The 23,189-nt window shown below is 37.8% G+C and overlaps 1 protein-coding gene across 4 annotated transcripts in view; it reads left to right on the forward strand.

The window, feature by feature from the left end:
* The window catches only part of LOC118277330 (nucleolar protein 4), a 151,135-nt gene that overhangs the window by 68,191 nt on the left and 59,755 nt on the right, over positions 1–23,189 (forward strand). For all 4 annotated transcript variants that reach the window (XM_035596080.2, XM_050696441.1, XM_050696442.1 and 1 more), the window contains exons 2-3: positions 10,848–10,982; positions 12,003–12,854. In XM_035596080.2, the coding sequence (XP_035451973.2) occupies positions 10,848–10,982; positions 12,003–12,854 (987 nt within the window). The remainder of the gene's footprint in view (positions 1–10,847; positions 10,983–12,002; positions 12,855–23,189) is intronic.

Genomic DNA, 23,189 nt, shown 5'->3' on the forward strand with positions numbered 1-23,189 from the left:
TCTGGTAGATTTATTATCTTGCCAAAAGTGGATAAATAAATGGCTTTTGAATTTTTTGACAAACTAATTACAATACAAGAATACAACTCAAAACAACTCGTGCATCTAATGAACGAATGCCCGTAGCTGTGTATAATCAACTCTATCTTATACATACGTTGTCCTCTTTATATTAACTTTCTGAATCCTTCATTCCACAGTTTTCATTCCACATTCCACATACATATTCAAAACTCCACAACACATATCAAGATATTTCCTCACGTTTATCTAAACTCCCAAAACTTGCGCGAACATTTTGACAAAAGCGGCCAAGTTTTAATATTTCAGATCGGACATACGGTTCGGAGCCGAGAAGCTCCGGGCTGTCGGGAACAAGCGGCCGACGTGTTGGGAACAAACGGGAGAGGTGTGGTCCCGGTTCCGGATAACGGATACAGCCACCCCATTACTTATCTAGGGGGTCGTAAAATACGGCGGCGGTTCGCAGAGCGGCGGACCGATAATTGGGATTTGTAGTAACGTTTATCCCTCATCGGGTCGAGGGGTGCTGCAAATATTAAAGTTCAGGGATCGGGGCCTAGCTGGCTAATTACCCCGCTAACTTATAATCTAAATAGATATCGAGAGTGCGATACTGTGCGTGGGTTTTTTAACATTAATTTTCTAAAGATATTTTCACTTTTAGTAGCGTTAGAAGTAGGTATTTATTGGCAAGATTTCTTATACTACTACACCTATAGTTTTACGAACCGCGATGTATCACAGGACATTCCAATCTATATGTATACGTGCACCTATCCTAAACATGCACCCACTATCTCATTCACTATGCACCTCACACATCAAGAACACCTGCCACTTACTTCATCTAGCTGTTACACTTAATTACTGTAAATCGAAGTGTACTTATGTCAATACGTCGTACGTCCGTCCGTCTGTCGTACGATACGTCCGACACATGTGCAGTCCAGTCAGCGGGCGAGGGTTGGCCGCAAATAGTGGTGTCGTGATTTTAATGGACCGTTAGTGATGTAAGTATTTTGAGCGTAGCGATCCTAGGGTAGTGTTGTTAACGAGTGGGGATTTGGGATTTTTTACTGGTTCGGTGATTTTGATGTTTGTGCGATTAATCCGATTATCGATTTGGTGTTGCTCCATTAAGCTTTAATACTAATTTGAGGGATGAAGCCGTTAATTTGGAGCAGTGATAATGATAGGAAATATATATGTGTTTGGGCTTAGAATTTTTAGGGAGCTGATTGACAATGTAGATTGGATAGGTTCGACTCTTGTTTCTCACAAACTCTCATGGGGAACTCGTAGTAAACTTACAAGCAATCTGCTTTGGTTCTAGTGGTTATTAAACTTGACAACTCTTTACATTGTATCATGTTATCCTCTTCATTTCTTTACTTTATTGGTCTGTCATATCGTACAGGCGACTCATTTAATTTAACATGTGTGAATAATTCTACTAAAATTTATAACATTTCCTATAATTTCCTTTAGCTTCTGTTCAGAAATATTTGTATGTATGCAGCCTAGAAACGTGTTCATAGCATTACCTATACCTATACCTCAACACAAACTAATCGTGGAATACCAGATACCCAGTCGAATGGCACAGCGCTGCGTCGTCACAAAGTCATTTGAGAGGCAAAACATTTCGTACCGGCACGGCGACCAAAAAGCAAGGCAATTGATCATGGGCGGCTTGTGTTAGGGCGACCAGAGTTCTGGCATAACTCACTTCGGAAAAACTAACTTTTACTGCAGTTGTATTTGGTGGAAAAGTGTGGTGTTTGACTAAACTGGCTTATATTATTGGTGAGGTAATATGGTAGGCAAATGAATTTTGACTGTAAAGTATTGTATTCAAATATACAATCTCTGTAAACTTTTTTTAAGGGCGGAAAATCATCCAATGACTTCTCCCACCTTGGGCGAAGCGAGAGGGAGTGTCAGACTCTTACTGACTAAAATCCATACCGTTCCTACTTTTGCTTTTCGAGCCGGCTGTAGTAGAACCCGCAGCTCCAGATAATCTCTGTAGACTTGGTAGTAAGTATAAGTACACAGGGAGATGTTTGTATTATTCATTTGCTTAGAATTAATTATTAAAAAAAAAAAACAACAACAATATAGCTTTAACAGATACTAAGTCTAAACTTAACTCTTTATTGTTTCTCTATAACTTACGAGTAACATTTTTAAATATCGTATTTGTGAAATTTAGCTGAAATAAATAAAACATTCCGCCATCACCTAATGAGGTTGGTCTCCCGATTGTCTGCAAACTAAATGAAAGTGTCCCAGGACAAACAAACGAAGGCTGGCGACAATCGGGAGCTGCGGGCCGTCCGCTAACAGTTGAGAGGTCTTTTAGACCCCTACTTCGGCAGCGTAGGGTTGTATACCTAAGTATAGTATATTGTTTTAGGCCATCTTCTTATAATTTCGGTCTAAGTTATTACAATTCTGTCCGGGTCGCTGTTAGGCTGTAAGTTAGCCATGTCTTACAAAAATGGTTGTGTAGAACAAGATGCAGAATTTTACAAAAAGGTTTTATGTAAGATAGTCCAGTCAATTTAGGAATTCACCTCGGAATTCGAGATACCCAGCTGTAATTTTGTATATACTTGTATTTTGATCCCCTAAAACTTGTCTCAAAACCTACATATGGTAGGGTGTAAGCAACCCTTAAAATTCAGGGTCAAAGGGCCCAAAAATCGTTTTTTTGCAGTTTTTTCGAAATATCTCATTTCCTATGGGTTTTTGGTAATTGTATTCAATAGCAATATTGTAGCATACAAAATTCTCTACAACTTTTGTGCAAACTTTTTTTTTATACGGTGAACCGTTTTCGAGATAGAGGGCGGAGAGAGTGCGGTCACTGCATCTCTTCAAAAAAATTTTTTTTCGTCTAACCTATCCGTGATGGTTGTCTATGGATAGGACATAAAAAAATACGTCATGGTACCTAAAACCATTTTTCGTCAAAATCAATCGTTTGAAAGATAGACGCTTCCAAAGTGGAAAAATGAGGTCTATAGAATGTGTCCTGCCCTCTAACTTTTAAAATAAGTGAGTAAGAAAACTAAAAAAAATATATGCTGTAGATTTTAATGAAAACTTTCAACGAAAATTGGTTTGAACGAGATATCATAATTAGTTTTTAAGAATTGATACATTTTTAATAAAAACACACCTAATTTTCCACTTTCTCAATTCTTTTAATCAATTCTTCAAAACAACCATCACGGATAGGTGAGACGAAAAAAAAATTTTTGAAGAGATGCAGTAACCGCGCTCTCTCCGCCCTCTATCTCGAAAACGGTTCACCGTATAAAAAAAAGTTTATACAAAAGTTGTAGAGAATTTTGTACGCTACAATATTGCTATTGAATACAACTACCAAAAACCCATAGGAAATGAGATATTTCGAAAAAACCGCAAAAAATCGATTTTTGGGCCCTTTGACCCTGAATTTTAAGGGTTGCTTACACCCTACCATATGTAGGTTTTGAGACAAGTTTTAGGGGGTCAATATACAAGTATATACAAAATTACAGCTGGGTATCTCGCATTCCGAGATTCTTACCTAATTTAACCTTATTTGACTGGACTAAGAAATTATTTCTAATTTACTTGACTGATAGTGATAAACTGAAACTTTGTACTCTCATTTTCGCTTGCTACCATTCAATAACGACACGGTAATTCTGTTTGATAACACACCAGGATGCCACACGGATCTTAGCCAAATAGTTATGAACAATTTCACAGTTTCATAAACAAAATATTGCCATTGACTGCGCACTCAGATACATTTAATGATTACCGAAGCTATTTCCTTAGTAACGATTTTATATCGAACACAATAGCTAAGGACTGGGTTAAGTAGCCATTGAACCAAGTACGGCGGTATGTCCTACATCCGATCATTTATTATTTAAATCTTTGACTGCCAATAGAAAACTGTTAAAGGCAAATCCTCGGCAAAGACAACCACGGCGTTCAATGTGTTAATCAATAAATCTTATTTTTTAAGAACGCTGACTTATTGCACCGTGTCACATGGCGGTGTAATGGGGCGCTAACATATTTCTGTGACATAAACTCCAGGGAGGCCCCAAATTAAATAAAAGTCCCGCCGATCACCGGCCACTCGATCATTCGAGAGTTTTGGTGTCACAGAGGGTACAAAAACTGTAGTTTTCGTTTTCCCCTCTTTTAACGCAAAATGTCAATATACCTATGTGCTTATGGTTTTCTTTCTTTCTGGTTTATTCAATGTTGTTGGGGTTCGGGATTATCTTATATTTATGTGCATTTCGGTGGTTAATTCGTTTCATGCAACTCCTATTTGTTCCTTGGATTTTGGGTATGCATCATTTTGGTCGTCTATAGTCAACTAGCGCGCAAAAGATTAACACATTGAATGCTATGGTGGTCACCTGTGACCGACGTTAGCGGAGGATTTGCCTTCAACAGTTTCTATTGGCAGTCAAAAGCTTAATGACGATGATACAGATTTATCCAAGTATTTGTATCCAATAAAATAACTACAGCTGGTGTTGAGCGCGTTAGCTGTTTCTCTTTACTTATGTCAATAACACAATTTTTACGGACTTCCATGTTAAAATGTTCGGTACAGTCCACGAAACGCTGAATCACGACGTTACCCACATCGGAGGACACGTCACGCCCAATGGCCCGGCTTTACGCCGACATAGCCCGGGCTTTATGCCGGCACGGCCCGGTTCCGTAATTACTATTCGTTTGCCGGCAGGCTATTTACCGAAGGCGCTCGTTCGCCGCCCCTCGGCGCGGTTGCAGCCGGGATTGTCGATCACTCTATACTTATGTGAGCCTGGTATAGTGTTTTGGCGTCGTCGGTAGCGCGAGGGAACGTGGATCAAGTGTCGGTGGGAATCTTAGGTAGCGGGAACGGTAGGGTTGGCTGTGATTCGAGATTTAAAGAAATATTTATTACAAACTTTTTCGCTTGACCAATAATAAGGATAAGAAAAAATTGCTGACGGCCTGCCTTCAGTGGTGAAGTAGTGCCTAAAAAGAAGAAAAAAGTAACACACTGCCATTGCATTACAAGTTGTATTAATTTATGCCACTTCAATCTTTAATCTACTCTAGTTCTAGAACTTGACAAACATCGAGTTCGCCACATTCTACAGCAACCCATGTATATCGTTTAATCCCGCATGTACAGTAAAGTACAACCATGAAAACACCGAAATACTGAAGTCCATTGCGTCCTAAAATTCTTTTCTTTAGGATTAGTTGCTTGATGGAACGACATGGAATCTTCAAACATAAATTTTAATTCTTATATTGAATACTCGTTGGCGAGTATCAACCCTGCCCCTTATATCTGGAATCTAGCGGGTCGTAGAGACCGGCGCGCCGCGGCGACGGCCGCAGCTAACGATCGTAGATCAATCGCCGCGCACGTCTGATGTGCGACATCCCCGCCAAATGTCACCGCTTCTCTTAATCACCACTCTCAACAGTCTGTCATTCTTAGCGATTCGTGAGGAACTGAGAAATAGGTGATAGTAATCTTCTAGTTAATTGGTATTTTTCGAGTTACGGAGAAATGTTTAAGTTTCTTGAAAATTCGCAATAATGGATGGACTGCACTATAGAATTGTTTTCGGTATACATATAAAAAAAGTTAACTCTCTATTACTTGGCTTAGGATTTATAGCAAGCTTAACACTGGTGGAAACGGGCTCGGCTAAGCTATTTTTTTTATATGGAAATATGAGTGCTATGGATGTGTCTTTAGTAGAAAAGCAACCTAATGCTGTGTCGAAAACTATATAGTGAGACATGTACCGCGCACGCAGCTCATGAAGAAGAGACCTTCTGTGTCTCAAAAGTATTTGTTTTCAAATATTGGTTCGTACTAATTTCATAGATATAGGCACATAGATTAACTAGTGATTGTAACATTGACCCACCATTAGCTATAACCCTTGTACTCCTGACTTGACTATCCACCCCACATTGGTCATTGGAGTATGGACCCTTCCAAGAGTTAGTATGCATCGTTGCGTATAAGCCTCAAGCTAAAGTCAGTGTACCTATATCTCCATAGCGGTTATAGTAGCCTGGTACATGTCTAAAGGCTTTTAGACAAGATGGAAGTGATGTAACACCCGTACAAAATGCATAAACATAATACAATTAACAAACTACGGACTTAATGTAGTGACCAGATTGCCGATATATTTAAGAAGGGAAAAATTAAAAGTGCCTTTAACCGACGAGCATGCATGAAAAGACTGATGACTGTTGATCAAGCGAAAGAGGTGTGTAAGAATCGTAGCTATTGGCATTTCATTGTCTCTGCCAACGCTCATGGGAGACAGGCGTGAGGTTATGTAAATGCAAATGTATGTAAATGCAATTAATCGCCAAAATGTATTTTTGCACACGCATTTAAAAAGTACAACAATTATTGAGGAAAATAGTTCAGATCGTCTTCTTTATCATAATTAGGACAAAAGGAGATGGATCAAAATTGCCCCATGTCCTATAACAACGTGACATAACTATCTCAATAAAATGTTAAAAACTTATAAAAAACTATACCTTACTTTTTAACTTAATTTTTTTACACCTTCATATGAAAAAACTGCTATGAAAATAGTTCAGGCGCTGTTATGAAAAAATCGCACCAATGAGTATTTATAAACGGATTTTTAAAAACCTCATCAATACAGAGTAATCAAGTCCAAACACAAGGTAGCTACCTACAAAATTTTGTATGAATTTGTATTTAATAGTTAAATAACAATTTTGTTCACGGATCACAGATACAGAAACGGCTTAGCAATCCTTTAATGTTGTCATGAGTCATATTCAGTTACCGGTTACCGGGTGCACGGGACAGGCCCGGATGTTCCCCACTGTCTGGTATACTCCATCCGGCTTTCATTTCATAAGGAAGTGAAGAGATGTTTTTACATTTTTAGGAAAGGAATAAAGTGCCTTTATTCATTTATAAGATTAGATGAATCCAAGTTTGGATCAATTATAATTTAATCTAAACTCAAATATCTTTACAATAAGAAACTGTTTTGTGTTTTCTTAATTCATGTTCTTAATTCTAAACGCAATGTGAGCTAACAATAGGTTTTTTTTATTTCGAAAGTCGACACAAGTTTGCTGAAAAGTTTAGAGTCACTTACGAAAAGATGCAGGAAAACTGTAGAATTCCCAGTCCGTATGGACATGAAAAGTTATTGGTGTTACAATTCGTTCTTCTTTCTATGCCCATGTACATGATGGGGAAAATCTTTGGAAAGAGCCGAGCTTTGAATACGGACAGACAGACAGACAGACATGACGAATCTATAAGGGTTCCGTTTTTTGCCATTTGGCTACGGAACCCTAAAAAGCAGGGAATTATTTAATTTCACTAAAACTACTCTAGTAGTCACTATTATAATTATCACTCGGTGAAAATCGGAACTTTGGTTCCTAATAACATGCATGTGTATTAGTGATCCAGGGAACTTAGGCTTTATTTTTCAGATTTAGATTTATTTAATATCCTAGGACGAGGCAGTCTGTGTAACTTTATAAAAGAGTGTTGGCGTTCTGCGCTTTTCTTTGCACAAACAAACTTGATCGGTCTCGGAACCCGGAGTGGTATCGAACGCGCAGGTGTAGTCGCAATACTCGCAATGAGGCATTGCTCACCACCACCTGTTGCTGCGCTCCTAGTACCCGTAGTGCACGGAATTTATTTGTTTCTTGTATTTGAGAGGATTCTTTAAAGGGGTTCGTTTCAATTTACTTAGTTTATTTATTTTAGTTAGTTAGGTCGCTCTTTTTGTTTAGTTTTGAAGTTTAGTGGTAGAAGGATAAACTTGTAAAGATCTGCAATGATCGCAGTGAGAAAGAGCAGTTATTTTAATGAGTGATGAAGAGTTTATAGTGCAGTAAACTGACGGTAGATTACACTGCATTGTTCTATACCGTATTTGTGTACTCTTCTTCTTCGGGTGTTGCACCAAGAGCTGACTTAGGAACTGGGAACTAAACTTTTAAACTACGATTTCCAATCCAAACCCGCCTGGCAAATAGTACCTAAACAGCAAATTTTTTTGTAGAAGAAGCCCATGGGCTAATGCTATGGTCCTATGGTGTTTTTTTTTTGACAACAGTTTACCAACGGAATTCCAGCTACTATTAACTATTCTACTTTATACCAAAACCACGATACGTCGCTTCTGCACAACAAAACTTAGAACAAGCACTTTCTTTCAAGTTACTAGTTACAATTTGAAGCCAAGTTCACAGTTCGGAGTGCGGCATTGTATAAAGTCGCCGGGTGGGCGACACAGTCGGCGCGCGACCAATATTTCGCGCAGAGCGTACAATTTATTTTTATATGGCGGGAGATCGTCTCGGCGCGCGAATGGCGCGGGCGGGCGCGCTGCTAATTGGCGGGCTTGGTAATAGTGATGCGACCTCCTCTGTTACTTGCGTTTTGTGTTTTTGGACAATTTTTTTTAGACCCCAACGTTGTTATGTGGGTGTTTACATAAACACCCATATAAATGTCAGGCTTATAACGGTTGAAATCTCTGAACTCCTTTCTAACATTGCTGCGTTAGAAAAAATCTAAACTATGTAGACTGAAAATGGAGAAAATTCTTCTTCAAAAAGGAGTTCCTGACCGACCACAGGTCTAGTATTTACCTTTTATACAACTTTTTATAGCTAATTAGCTGACCCGGCAAACTTTGTACCGCCTCAAACATTTTTTCTACCTTCCCTGGACTTCCACAAATAATTCAAGACCAAAATTTGCCAAATCGGTCCAACCGTTTACGAGTTTTAGCGAGACTAACGAACAGCAATTGATTTTTATATACATAGATTAAAAACTTACCTATACAGGCACTTAGGAAGGTTTTCCATTTTCTGCAATAACGTAACGAATCGATTTCCAAGTTCCCGGGAACATTGGCGGTGTCCCGGGAAGAGGAAATCGCACTTATCCGAGAATATCCGGGATTGGAAGACTTTCGATTCTCTAAGTTTGCATCATGTTAGAGAAAATATCAAATTCTTGAGGCTTTAAAATTAGGTAAATCTGTGAGGTATTGTCATGGTGCCATAAGAACAGTGATTAATCCGCGTTTAAAGTATCTTGTTAGTTATTAGTGAAAAAGCTTTAATGTTTTTCTAATTTGTAATCTAAGAAGATTATTTTATTATTTTTTACCGACGTGCATTTATGAAAAGACTTGCAGCAGGCGTTCTATTGTCTCTGCTTACCCGCATGGGAGACAGGCGTAGGTGTAGATTACACATGTGTGTGTTTATTAATTTTTAATTACCAAACATTTTTTAAGAAACTCCATACCCGCAATGTTGGAGATACATTTTCGCAGTGACATTTTTAATATCTCAAAAATATCACAAAACATTATAAAAAAAAGCTGCAATATCCCCGCGACGACAACAACACACTACACAGAGTGTCCCCGCACTAGATGTGGCGTGGCGTGTAATTGCCGTGGCCATTAGTCCTGCCAGGCCACTTCCAGACCGCCGGGATAAGCATCTCTGATGATACCGACGTTTCGACGCCTGCCCCACCTCTAACGCAACGCGTTATGTTTATAAACGGTGCAGATAAATTACGAAGAGTTTTGGTAAATCCGTACTTTTTTAACCGTGACCCCTCTGTGCTGTCTGTCGTGGGTGCGTTTATAAACTACACATTACACCAGGGACAACATTTTGTAGAACACAACAGAAAGATTATTTGGTGCCTTTTTTAAGGAGGGAAAATCAGCCAATCACTTCTCCCGCCTAGAACGAGGCGAGAGCAAGTGTCAGACTCTTACTGACTATAAGCTACCCTGTTCCTACTTCTGTCCTTCGAGCTGGAACCCCGGTAAACCCGCTAGGTAGTCCGCATCTTCGGATCAATTGTTTGGTGTCTGAATCGAACTCACATACAACCCACACCCAAAATGTGCTGTAAAAAAAGTAAACAATATTTTTGTTTTTCACAAAAATATTAAGTTGTATTGGTAAATACTTACTGTGGGATTGAGAGAAAGGCTAATACTAGCCTTAAGCTATCCACAATTTAGAAAAAGAAAATATTTTTCAGACTTCACATTTTATAACCAGAATCACCACTTCATCACATCTAAGTACCTACCTAATTAACGCGTGCAACAATTCTACAATTATACAGAAACTCACATCGCCACGTTCAAATATATTTTTAACATATCCATGCAACAGTGAGCTTGCTATTTATTTAGCGAAGTTGAAATCCGCAAACATAGTGCGGCGCGGCGCTACGGATCCCGTAATTACGAGTCCGGGGCCTGGCGTAGTGCCGTCCAGCTAATTACAGTGGTCCCGCGCTCCCGGGACGGGATAATTACAACCGACCTGCGATCGCGGGACTAATTGCCCTCCGCGGGTAATTTATGAAACAAATTACATGATTCATTCTCGGCCGGCCCTGTTTTTGTCATTTCGGGTGTTCGGGGATCATCGCGATGTTATTATTATATTTTGTTTTAACTTTTTCATGGTTTAGAAAATATGTTTATGAATATGAATAAAAAAAATTTTAAAACGTCTTTTATTTATTTATCGTTTTCACTTTGAAAACTTGACTTTGTTCGTATAAAACTTTTGTGAAATGTACCAGTAGCGCCATCTACCAGTCCAATCTTAAACCTTATTTGGCACCGAAGTCCATACGTTGATCGCTAGATGGCGCTGAACCACCAGTTTGACTGAATTTTCTAACAACAAATTTTCTTTTGTTTCAGAATGCACCAAATCAAGAGCCCGTATATAGAAAAGTAGCCGTAGTAGAAAATTTCTTCGATATCATTTACACAGTTCACGTAGAATTAGAAGGCCGACCTGGAAAACATGCTGGACAAAAAAGAACTTATAGAACAGTAAGTAGAAATAGTAATTTTTTCCTTGGTTAAGTTCTTAGTTGAGTCTAAAAAATTTATTTTCTTATAAATTTCTTCTAATTTCAATAATGAAAAAATATTATTGTGTGTATTTTATATTATTTAAATTAAAAAGTTAGTATTTGGTACCAGCGCCATCTAGTGATGAGACGTGAAGTTATTTCAAACCATAACAAGTTCGTAGCGCCACGCGCTTCGAGTTGTGCAGTAACGAACAGTTCGTAGCTTCTGTATTGTTTCGACGTGTATCCAAAAGATGGCGCTAGGTAGCCATTTGCGGAAAGTACCGCGCAATGCTAGCATTCCTATCGAACTAAATTCATGTTTTATTAAAATACAGTAGCTAGTTATTTTTCCTGTGTCGCTACTTTTTATTAATTCCAAGAACTATGATTTTCTGTATATATTACCCAGTTTATCGAAGTATGAACTTGGATAAACTTGTCTGTAGTTACCCAATAGCGCAACGGTTGGGAAGCACCTACCAGAAGAGGTTCGATTTTGTCACAATCCTTTTGGGTTACAAATGCGATACATTATGAACATTAAATAATGATGATTTTAGGATATTATTCGTTAATACTTTGTTGTTATAACTACTTTAATTCAAGATATTAGATATTTTCTTGAAATCGCTATTGAATCTACCTGTTTATGAGGGACTAGATAGGAAATATGAGACTATATTATGGTGGTAGCTATTAAATAATGTTGTTGCCAAAATAAAAAATATATTGTAAATCTCCAAAATTAAATTATGCATACTCTCTTAATGTGTCTATATGAATATACACATTTAAAAGAATCTAGTAACATTGCGGTTTTCTATCAGATTGGACTAACTATAAGGTTAACAAGCTAACACTTCACTTTGAACGGTAATTATCAGTCCCGTATCCCGTATCACAGTAAACGAGGCTTCGAGTAATTTTATCAGAGAAACACAAACACTGCGAAGAATATTCTCGTTTCCTTAATCACGGATGTTTTCGCCAACAGATTACGGAGACGTACGCGTTCCTGCCACGGGAGGCCGTCACGCGCTTCCTCACCGGATGCGCGGAGTGCGCGCGGCGCCCGCGCAGTGCGTCCCCCCCGCCGCTGCCCACCCCCTCGCCCTCGCCCACCCGACACCCCACCTACCTCCCCTTCCTCCCCCACTGCGCGCCTGATTACACGCGCAACTGGGAATCTGAGATAGACGCCGCACATTCTAATTACTACGAACCGAAATTTGAGTACACGGAACTTCAGCCGCTGAAGAAAGTTGAAAGCCCTAAACCTACAGACGTTGAAGATCCGGAACCTACTTACATAGAACTAACGTCGAAGAAAGTCAACGGATTCGAATCTACGCCGCTGTTGAACAGAACTTCTCCTGTAGAACCCGCGTTTCAAGAAGAAGAGCCAGTCAGAACAGATCCTGAGATAGACAAAGATGAAAATAGTTTAATAGATGTTGAAGACGTGATATCAGATAGTCCCGCCCCGTTAAGATTACAAAAGGATGATGATGCAAAGCATTCAGAAGGTGAAAGTACAAAGGCTGCAGAAAGCAGAGGAGTCGACGATAAGACTGAACCTAAGAAAGAGAAAAAATATAATCCCCTCGATGTTGCTAATTTAACGTCTAAAGACCCGCCGAAGTCGAGGTCTCCGCCTAGAAAGAAGTTGTTACCTAATGTTGATTATTCGTCTAATTCATTCGCGAGGTTTCCGAAGCCTTGGAGACCAGACGGTGGGGCGTATTATGGAGGGGAGGAGATGGACTACAACGTGCCTATAACAACCGCGTACTTGAAGCATATGCGGACCATGTCGTACCAGGATCGCAGGGATTCAGAGAGCAAGGTGAGTCAACAATGAATTTCATTTTTTCCAGGAAAAGTTAGGACAAAGTATAAATTCTATTCTTTAAAAATGAAGCATTAATTTATCATTAAAGTAAAATTACTGCTTTCCCTTGAAGTATCCAACATTAGGGTTGCATAGAACCGCTCGGCATTCCTCGCATTCGAATACAAAGCACGAAACCACACCAAAACCTGATAAAATAATTTTTGTCCAAACAAATTTACAATGTAAAATAAACATATGATTTTGCGGGCCGGGTCGCGTTTAACCCTGGCTTTAAACTTCTGCTAACAAACTGGTAAAGCCGCGGCGGTCGGTCGGACCCCGCAAACCTTTGTATGGGATCCTTCATAACCCTTGTTATGATTTTGAAGACTGGCATCCGACGCTCAAGTAAAAATTATTGCGAGCATTTGATTTGAACGGTTTTTGTAAAGAGCCTCTTCAATGGGATGCTTGCCTGGTAAATTGGGATACCATCGTTTTATTTTATGTAGTTTTGCATCGAACCGTTATTCTAAATAACGTACCTACTTTTTCAGGGAAATCTGCTTAACGTTTTGGACAAACTTTAACATAAGAAAATACCATTTGCTCAGAAATATAAGGAAAGTACAAAATAACATCTAACTCCACTGAGATTAAAAACATTTTCTTGAATTATATTAAAGTAATTGGCCAAAATCTCTTTAATATGATTGTAGCTTAATTGAATTATTTAAAGTATCCAGGTAATAAGCTAAAGTTAGAGAGACGAAATATGTATTATTCGCATTGATAGTTTGCAAGCAGGCGTACGATACCTAGTTACCATCCTTTGTACTGGTGCAAGGGCAGTGCGACCGGCTGAAGCGCAATGTGTCACGAGTTCAATTTCAGCATGCAACAACATTTTGTAATCCACAAATAATAATTGTTGTTTCGTGTCTGAGACTGGGTAACAATGAAAAAGTTGCAATTCTATAATCGTTTTGTAAAAATAAATATTTTGGGGAGCCGAGGCGCAGTATGCTTGTATCTATCGCTTTTCTGATAATGAATGATGTCTCAATGCATCATTGAAAAATGCATCTTAAAGAGGGAAAATAAATTCGGAATAGATGAGACGCACACAAAAATATTCTCATATTATGCAGAGAAGAAAACTTAAAAAAAATTTGAAAATCCTGTGAGACATTTTAAGAACATTTTTATATCAATAAGTCCTAGGGAAGAATTTTGAAATAAAATTATTTATTTTTTAAGAAAATAATCCTTCGAATTACCAGGCGCCCAGAACATGCAGGCGTTAGTACGTAGTGCGTAGTATGCGTACCTGACATAACCCTGTAATGCTCGCGGCGTCCCACACGACCCGCGATTGATTCAGACGAATGTCCCTCACAAAGGACCACGGGCGTCACGCTATAATCGGGCGCCGCATCTTTTCTAACTCATTTTTCTCGCTTGGGGCGCGGGTGAGGGGGTGGTGGGTGAAGGCACGAGGTTTCATCAGCCTGAGGGGGCGTCACGGTATTAGACAAGACACAAAAACGATGCCCGACGGAGAAGTGGGCTAGTAAGTTTTCTGATGACGGTTATATTTACTATCGCAGCTATGTTATAGGTTTTTCAGTGTTAATTTATGTTACGAGCTTGGCTTAATGCTTGTTGGGTTTTTGCTCTTTATTTTAGAAAGGTTTTGGAAAAAAATGAGTTTTTTTTCTCTCATCGTTTTTGCCGCGTAAGTCTAATATTAATGTTGCGATTTTCCATGTGATTCTCCTTTTGCAATGATACTCGTAGCTTCGTTAAATTCGAGTATATACGATAGAAATCCGCGCAAAAAATGGCGGATAAAATTATTTTTGATACAGCCATAGTGAACATAAGAGCTCTAATACGACATTAATTGCAATAAACGCCAGAAGCTTATATTATGATGGGACCTAACGCAGAAAATATCCTACTAACAAAAAGTTTATGTTAGACCTTTTTCGTGTGGAGCCTCCCGAAGGGTCAGTCGAGCCCGTCCATAAGAGGGTATCGTCCCTTCGACCTCCCAAAAGTGCCTTATCCCCCTCCGGCCCCCGCATCGCACTGCGACTTGTAAGATTGATTGGGGCTCCTTCAGTCCATTGCCAACCACCCTTGTGGGATATTCGACCCTCCCCCCTTTTTTCTCGGGTACTTGCGACCGGGATATAGATTAGATGGAACCGTTCTGTTTTAGATGGAGGTCTTCTTAAGGTATTAGGGTGTTTTAGCACTTTTTTTAAGACTTTCCTTTGTGCCTACCGTGCCTACGCCAGTCGTAACAATTGCTGTGTCGGTGTGCTGCGTAATGAACTTAATTCAATTAGATTACGTTTTAAATATTACTGGAGTTCTTCGTTGCGTTAAAGATTTTTTTTATAAATAATTTGTTTCCATATTTTATTCAAAAGTAAATGTGAGTTTATTAAGCTGTACCTTTGAATAAAAGTTGAAAACTATAAAACTTGCGATTCATTTTGTAGGTATTACGAATTTTCTGACTTGACGTATTTATTCCAAAAAATAATTGAACACATAGCTGAAATGTTAATGCCATAACTTTATTAATAATATATTGGAAAATTTAATATTTTTCTTTGTGAGAAATGAAATCCAAACCAATCACAAGAAATCACGTAACAAAGACGCCTTCCTTCAACATCATAATAACAAATCATCACCATATCAGTCCTACAAACCATCTCTCAACTTTTACACTCCATTTAAGTAAATCTCCCAACTCAAGCCCCAACAATGCCACATCTAGCAGTAACACATCCACCCGCTTTTTTCTCAGCAGGCGTTGTTAATAACACAACAGGCTATTTTATTCGTCTACCGCCACTTGCGGCCGTGCGCCTGCTTTGATGTCAAAGATTACAAGTTTGCTTAGATGCCTATGTTATTGTGGCAAATCTTTGTACTACGTGTGTTATTTTGAATATTTCTCCACGGATTATAAGGTAACTGGCTTTGAAGATAGTTTTTTTTGTTTGAATTGTACTCTACTAGTTGGTTACTCTCTCTCTTTGAATTACTGTTTGAGTGTTGTGTAGAGGTGGACCTTATGTTATAAGCATTAATGAGTTTCATGGTAAGAGACAGGAATCTATGTTTATAGTAATATTTTTTTTAATAAATACTAACTGACCCGGCAAATTTCGTACCGCCTCAAATTTATTTTTCTCACTTTTTAAACCTTCTCTGGTTTTCCACAAATATTTCAAGACCAAAATGAGCCATATCGCTCCAGCCCTTTTTGAGATTTAGTGAGACGAACAAACAAACAAGAGATATAGGTTTTTCTTGATGATCTAAAATGAGGTAAGATTCTGTCGGCACAATAATGGGACTTTTTATTTGTGCTTACCAATACTTACTAGTTGACTTGACCAAAGTGATTAAGTGACTGTGTACATAAAAACTTTACATAAATTAAATCTTTCCGTTCAACATTTTCATTCATTCTAATATTGTGTGTAGTTTATCGTATCTAACTAAACTTAAGTTTTAATGGTCTACAGTTACGTCTATTTCTACCAAATTTCGAGAATAAGTAAGACAATTCCTGTAATATCCGATTAATGTCCGTCTACAGACCGCCCGGAGCAATGTTTGTTTGCGAATTGATCATTTACTTTAAGTTTTGTGGCATAATAGTTGTCTTTAGTTCTGTTATCTCTTATAATCGGATACGAGACTTTGTACTTGATTACATTTATAAAAAGACTTTTAAAAATCGTAGTGTGTTTCAGTGTTTCTACGTTGTGTTTTGTTTAGGAATACGAATAACTTCATAGCGTTCGTTACGTAGAATCGAAACCACATTTTGAGCAGTTACGAGCACTCCACTTTAAACTACATTTGCAATTACATTCTGAACTGTTGCATAATCACATTGACGCCATATTAATTGCGTTGTAAACTCCTCAAGATAGCAATTACAAACTTATTCAAAAGCAATTCGTCTAAAACTGAATTTATGTGTGAATGCGTTTGCATCGTGACCTTGAGCGGTGACATAATTAAGTTTGGTCCCCCAACGATCGATTCTGCGTTTCATTACCATGAGGGTCCGCTAGACACCCGACGGCATCTGTAGGGTTGCTTTCATATTAAAATAGAATGACGTAAAAACCAAGCGCGTGCAACACATTTTAATATTTATTAAATTGCAAATATAGTTTATATTTGTTTGATCCGCAGTTTGCGATTTGGATCACAATTGCATTATGTTGTACGCGTGCCATGGTAAGCACTGAGATTGTGACGTGTGTTAGTTAGTAGGTCAGTCAGGCAAGCCATAGTTGACATTTACGAGCAAAACATGGAAACTACCTAAATGAAAAAAGTACACGTTACCGTTCTGTTATAATCCTGCCGTGGGTAAAGTAAAAAGCTGTATTTACGGTTATTCTGGCTGCACGTTTAAATCAACCAAGTTGAATTTACCCTCACACCGTGCCAAGTCGGGTTGAAGAGCTAGTCGCAAATAAACGCGAGCTAAAGCCCTTGCGCCACGGGGGCGGGTGCCAGCCAACTGGCAACCACCCCGTTGTCATTTACCCTACTTACCGTAGCTACCAGGCGAGCATAACACCAACGGAGAATTTTAACGGAATTAGTCGCGAGGCTGCTTGCCGCCTGCAGGGCGCCGTAGTAAATTCACACATGTACCTAGTAAGGCGAAGGGTAGGAGTTCCACCCACCTCCACGCCTAGTTTTAGCGCCTAGTAACTCGCAGGCACGAGGTGTCTACACGCAATGCCGCAAAAACATTAACTGAAGGAAAATAATTTTTAACTCTGTTTATTAACCTACATGGCGCTTACAGATTGACAATTAGTGTCATCATTAGCGTTCGCTAGGCTTACACAGAAAACAGTTTACGCGCTGGCTTTTGACGATTTTCCAATGAAATGCTTCAGTTGTTTAGTTCTTGAGACTGTTTTCCATTAAAGGCGGTGCTGCTGCATAACTGCGCACGTGGTCTCTTATTCGAATACTACTCACGAATAGAACTATTTACATATTATTCACCACGAAAATGTGATTGATTCTTTCTTTTGTTGTTTAAGAGGATTTTAATCCTTATTTCGACGAAAAAAGTATGCATCGGGCACTATATTTTTGTTATAGGTACCCTTGCAACTACTCATAATCAATATGGAATTTGGTACTTTCCAAGTTTTTTCGTTGAACCCGGTGTAACTGCTGGGGGGGTTCATAGAAGGGGCGCTCTGCACTTGGGGCCGAACAAAAGTGTACGTTTTCCGAAATCTGCGAATAAAAGGGCAAATAAAATGAATGTAACGCACCGAGGGGTTAAATTTTGCTAGTAAGTGTAAACAAGGAATATAGAATCGAATTTGTATAATCCATTTAGATAAATTGGCTAAGTCATTGTGGGATGTGCATGCTTTTCTTGAGTGATACTTTGCTCTCATCTTGAAAACGCAGTAAGGATATGTTTTTCTTAAGTTTTATTTACAGTATTTTGTAAACGAATGACTAGACAATACAAAAGTTAAATCAACATACACAAAGTTATATCTAACGTTTAAGTTTTAGGATATTATTCCCTGCCAAACTTATTTGCTAAATGATACACGTTTGTCGACTATGATTTGACATTGTTTTATAAAAATTTATATCAAAAACGAAAGAATCATGGATTCTTTAAGAAATAACATAAATAAATTAAATTATTTTGACTATTTCAATTAAAATCAATACAGATAGAGAAAATCTTTTAACAAATACTTTATTTATTTAGTGAACGGTCGAACTAAAAAACCAGGGCTGCATAAGTTATCTGGAAGTTCCAATAAATGTTTAAGGGGTGCGTAAATCATTACTGAACCCGCTACCCGGGATAGGCAAAAGGACGCGTCCGCGAGGGTCGAACGAATGGACAAGGTTCTTTTTAACGATTTATAGACATGTTCTATGAGAAAATATATTTATATAAGATTTATTTTTTATTTAGTTTACGAATTATATTGAGTTTTTTGCGTGTTTGGTAAAAATATGTGATAAAGGACCACATTAAAAAAGCATTTGTTTTATGTAATAACTTTTTTGGATTGATATTTAAATTGTAACATATACTTAATGCCGGTTGTATACCTTATATTTTTTCAAACTCAGATCATTTGTTGCATTCAGGTTTAGGTCTAGGTACCTATGTACCTAATATCTATATATTACATTAGTTAATTTTATTGAGTCGATTTAAACTCACCTTAACTATCTGAAACCATGGTTAAATATCCTTTAAAAAATGCTATTTTGTACCACGATCTCATGTATGTTTGTAGATACCACAGAAATGTCAAAAGTTTACTAAATTGTGACCTACTGCGTATGTATTACGTATTTGACGTGGTTTACGAAAATAACTGCCTGAAACTTTCACAATCGTTACTAGGAATTCATCATTTCTAACTTTAGCTAGGGTTTTCAGACGAAAATAAAAAGAAAAGCGTGATTTCGGTGGAACATTCGTGTAATTTTTCTTACTTGAATGTGTTTGTGTTATAAAAATAAATTGATACTGGATTAACTGTAGATATTATAGATTATTATAATATCTAGGTACAGCTGACTCTCTTAAAATATTTCGAACTGAATTTACCGAAAGTTTGAAATATTCCAATTGAACTAGTCCAAAAATCGGTACTGACTTTCTATCCTTTTCGCCTTGCTACTTCCAATTGTTAGTTTAATGCCGATAAATTCGAATTAACGAGTCATTTGGTTACATAGCATTGTTTTTTTTCGAAATGTAAAGAGATTTTCTAGGGACCTCGTAATAATTTTGTGTTATAGAGAGGTTCGAATTATTAATGAGAGTCGACTGTATTTCCTTGAAAATGTAAGTACATATTTACAAAAATCTGACCGAAGTATTGACAGCCCTAACAAAGATACCAAACATTTGCTATTATTTGCTTTTAGGAAATAACCTAACATTATTTATACTTTTCTATACGAGAAAACAAATCAAAATTTACTTAGTAAAAAAACTAGAACATAAATGGTAAAACTTGTTTCAAAATAAGGTATTAGGAATACATAGGTAGGTAGTATATCCTTAGTAAAATTATGTAGATGTAATTTATGACATCCTGGTAGCAACGCGCGTCGAGCCCAGGGCATCGTCACCCTCGGGAGCCCTTCCGAGGCAAAACCCTATGTAGCAAAGTACCTATCTGTACTGACAGCGTCTCCCTCACTGTGCTATACATTATCTTCGCGTATTTTATGTTTGCCTGGTAGAAATAGTGATATATTATAGTGGAATCGATGTTTAACTGCTATCGATTTAAAAGAAATAGATAATAGTTTTCTTCTCGGCCAAAATGTTACTTCATGAACATATAGTAAAATAAACATTACGCCATTTATTCCTATATTCCTGCTACATTAATGACAACTGAAGAACTTAATATTAATAGTACTCAGCTCAACCCGGGAATCGAATTCGAATACCCTTCGCTCGGCAGTCGAGCTTGCGCATATTAGAGCAGGGAATCAATCATGATAAAAGACAAAAAATAGTTTGTAACTTTATAAAATATATAACACATCTATGACGATTTTCATTTGTTGCTGTTTTACTATATTTCAATTTACATAATATTACATAGTCAAGCCGTATCGAGCACCTAAAATTCACATAATCGTTTGTTCTAAGTTGTTATAATAAACCGCATACGACTCCTATTAGTTTTGGGCTCATAGAATATGAGGATACAAGACGGCGTGGAGTAGACTTGGTTACTTATTTTTTGTGATAAGACACTAATAATAAATATTCTTGAAGTTATTGAGTAGAGTCTACCGATATAATACAGATTACATTTCTTGTCAGTCTGTCAAAGCTTACATACCTATGATTTATAATTTCTGTCCAATTTTAATTCTACTTTCAACATCTTCGAGTGTTATTTTCATTAGTCTACTCTACAGTTTCCTGTATCCTTTCCCTCAGTTTGATAGACGTGGCAGCAAAACTTTTTCTAGGGTCTCGTGCCACCCCGGACCGTGTGGGGGCTTTCTATTAAATAATCATTTCGGACCCCGTCGCGTAGGTGCGCCGCTATTAACTCTGCGAATTAGTGCTCCTCATGTTTTATGAGAGCCTGGTAATAGTGGTAGTTATGATGGTCGAATTGTTGAACATCACGCTTTGTTGTGTAAGGGATCAGCTACATTGTACGTTTATGTTCAAGTGCGACGAAGAAATTATTATGGTCTGTGTTTAAAGTCATTTCGGTTTGGTAAAGCTATAGTGGTCCTTCGAGCTTTTAATGGTCCTTCGGTACAAATTTCTTTTCTTCCCCATTGATTTTAAACAATGAAGTGGTTATGTGGGCTTAGTCTCATTGCCAAGTAATAGACAGATTTTTGAGGTAACTTAAAAGCAAATATTTTTGTAACTTTACGACTATTGTTATTTTTAATCAATTCTATTTTTTACAAGGTTTTATGTTACATGCTGGTAATGTTAACTAAAAATAACCTTAAATACGGAATCCAATCCGCCTACTTCGGATGCCGGGTAGGGTCGGGTACCTATCGAGTCATACGGGGTTCCGAATCTCCCTCGCCCCATGCCTCCTAGCCCCAGAAGGGAGTGGGAGGGACGAAACCTCTTAATTATTGTCACATATGAATTATTTTGATATTGACGCGTGTCTCGACCTCCTCGTTAGCGTCCCTTCGGGTTTCTTTTGAAATGTCGCGCTAGCTCTCCGAATGCTATGCTCGCCTGGTAGCTCGGGGAATTCGCAGTGATTTTTGTTTCAAGAATCTCTTTAGCAAATGAGATCTAGTTTGTGAAGTTTTTATGAAATACGAAGCAAGGAAATGGATTAAATTCTTAAAATATGTCTATGGAGACTTTTGACGTTATAGCTAAAGGTTAACCAAACTTGTTCTCAGAATAAGAGAAACTAAACATAATTAAATAGGCAAACGTTTTTGTTTATAATGTTATAATATAGATATTTTACATTAACTGCGGTTTTGGGTCTCGTTAGCACAGGTTACCTCTTAACACATAATACTTTAGTTACAATTGTTTGCTGTTAAAACATTCAGTATCTCAAAATGTCAACATCAGAAAATATTACATAAAACACTTAATCAACCAAACTATCTAACAAAAAGTAAACATACACATATAAACATTTCACATACACTTTTTACGTAGTTTCAGGGTGCACATTTTTCTACTCAAACAATTACACCCAATTTTCCGTGACAACACACTGGCTAGACAATAAATTGGGGCCTATCTTAATTGTATACAAAAGTGGCTGTCGTGTCGCATCCACTATTATGCCAAGCCTCGGTCCAAAGTGCTACCATCTAATAGGAACTTTAATTTTCCAAATTTACCTGGCGTTTATGTAATTCACCCCATACATGAACCCCCCTCTGGCCGCGGGGTGTCTAATGTAGACCAAGGGGGGTTTAGGCGACGCTCACGAAAAGGAAAAGGGTGGTTCTAGCAATTTTTTTCTGATTTTTACCCTCCCTTTTTGCCCGATAATACCCTAATGGTCGCTTGCTTCCTTTTCGCTGGATTTTTTTTCGCCGTCGAAGATCGAGACGTATTTTTTACTCGCTTGTAATTTCCTCGTTTCCCGCCGAAATGAAAAATAAACGGTCAGGGGTTTTTTGTATTGATGCGTGATTTTTGCGGTCGTGCGGTGTCAGGGTGGCGACCGACGACAGTATGTTGCTTACTTAGCGAAATAAGTCTTTTGGCAAATATTGTCGTGGAACTTCGCCACGTTACTTATAGAATAAATTATTATCGGCCAAATGTTGTAGGTATTCTAATATCTGTATAAGAAATTATTCACTAGTTTTCGTTTGTGTCACTTAAAAAAAATGTACAAACGTGTACGGATCAATGTTCTCTTGTTTGTATATTTTAATAGGTAATTTAACTACACAATGCGTAAACATTCGTCTCATTAAAATGTAATAGGTATGTAATCTAATATAAACAAAACCAATTAACAGTTTGTCTTAAAAGAGTATTTTATAATAAAATCGGAAGAAAAACAAAAACAAAATAAATAAGCTTTCTTTCTTATCAGAATGTTTTTTTTTTGTTTAAAATACAAAGTCACATTCTCGTCTTTGTGTCTTTTGGTACGAAGTAAATGAATAGAGTTGGTCAAGTATGAAATACGGACATACAACTCAGTGTCAGTACAGAATTTTTAGAATATTCTAAACCTAAATAATTTCCCCAATTAAATCCGATGCCGGTTGCGGCAAGAATTTCTCGTAGAC

Source organism: Spodoptera frugiperda, chromosome 10, assembly GCF_023101765.2.
Source record: "Spodoptera frugiperda isolate SF20-4 chromosome 10, AGI-APGP_CSIRO_Sfru_2.0, whole genome shotgun sequence".
NCBI lineage: Eukaryota > Metazoa > Arthropoda > Insecta > Lepidoptera > Noctuidae > Spodoptera > Spodoptera frugiperda.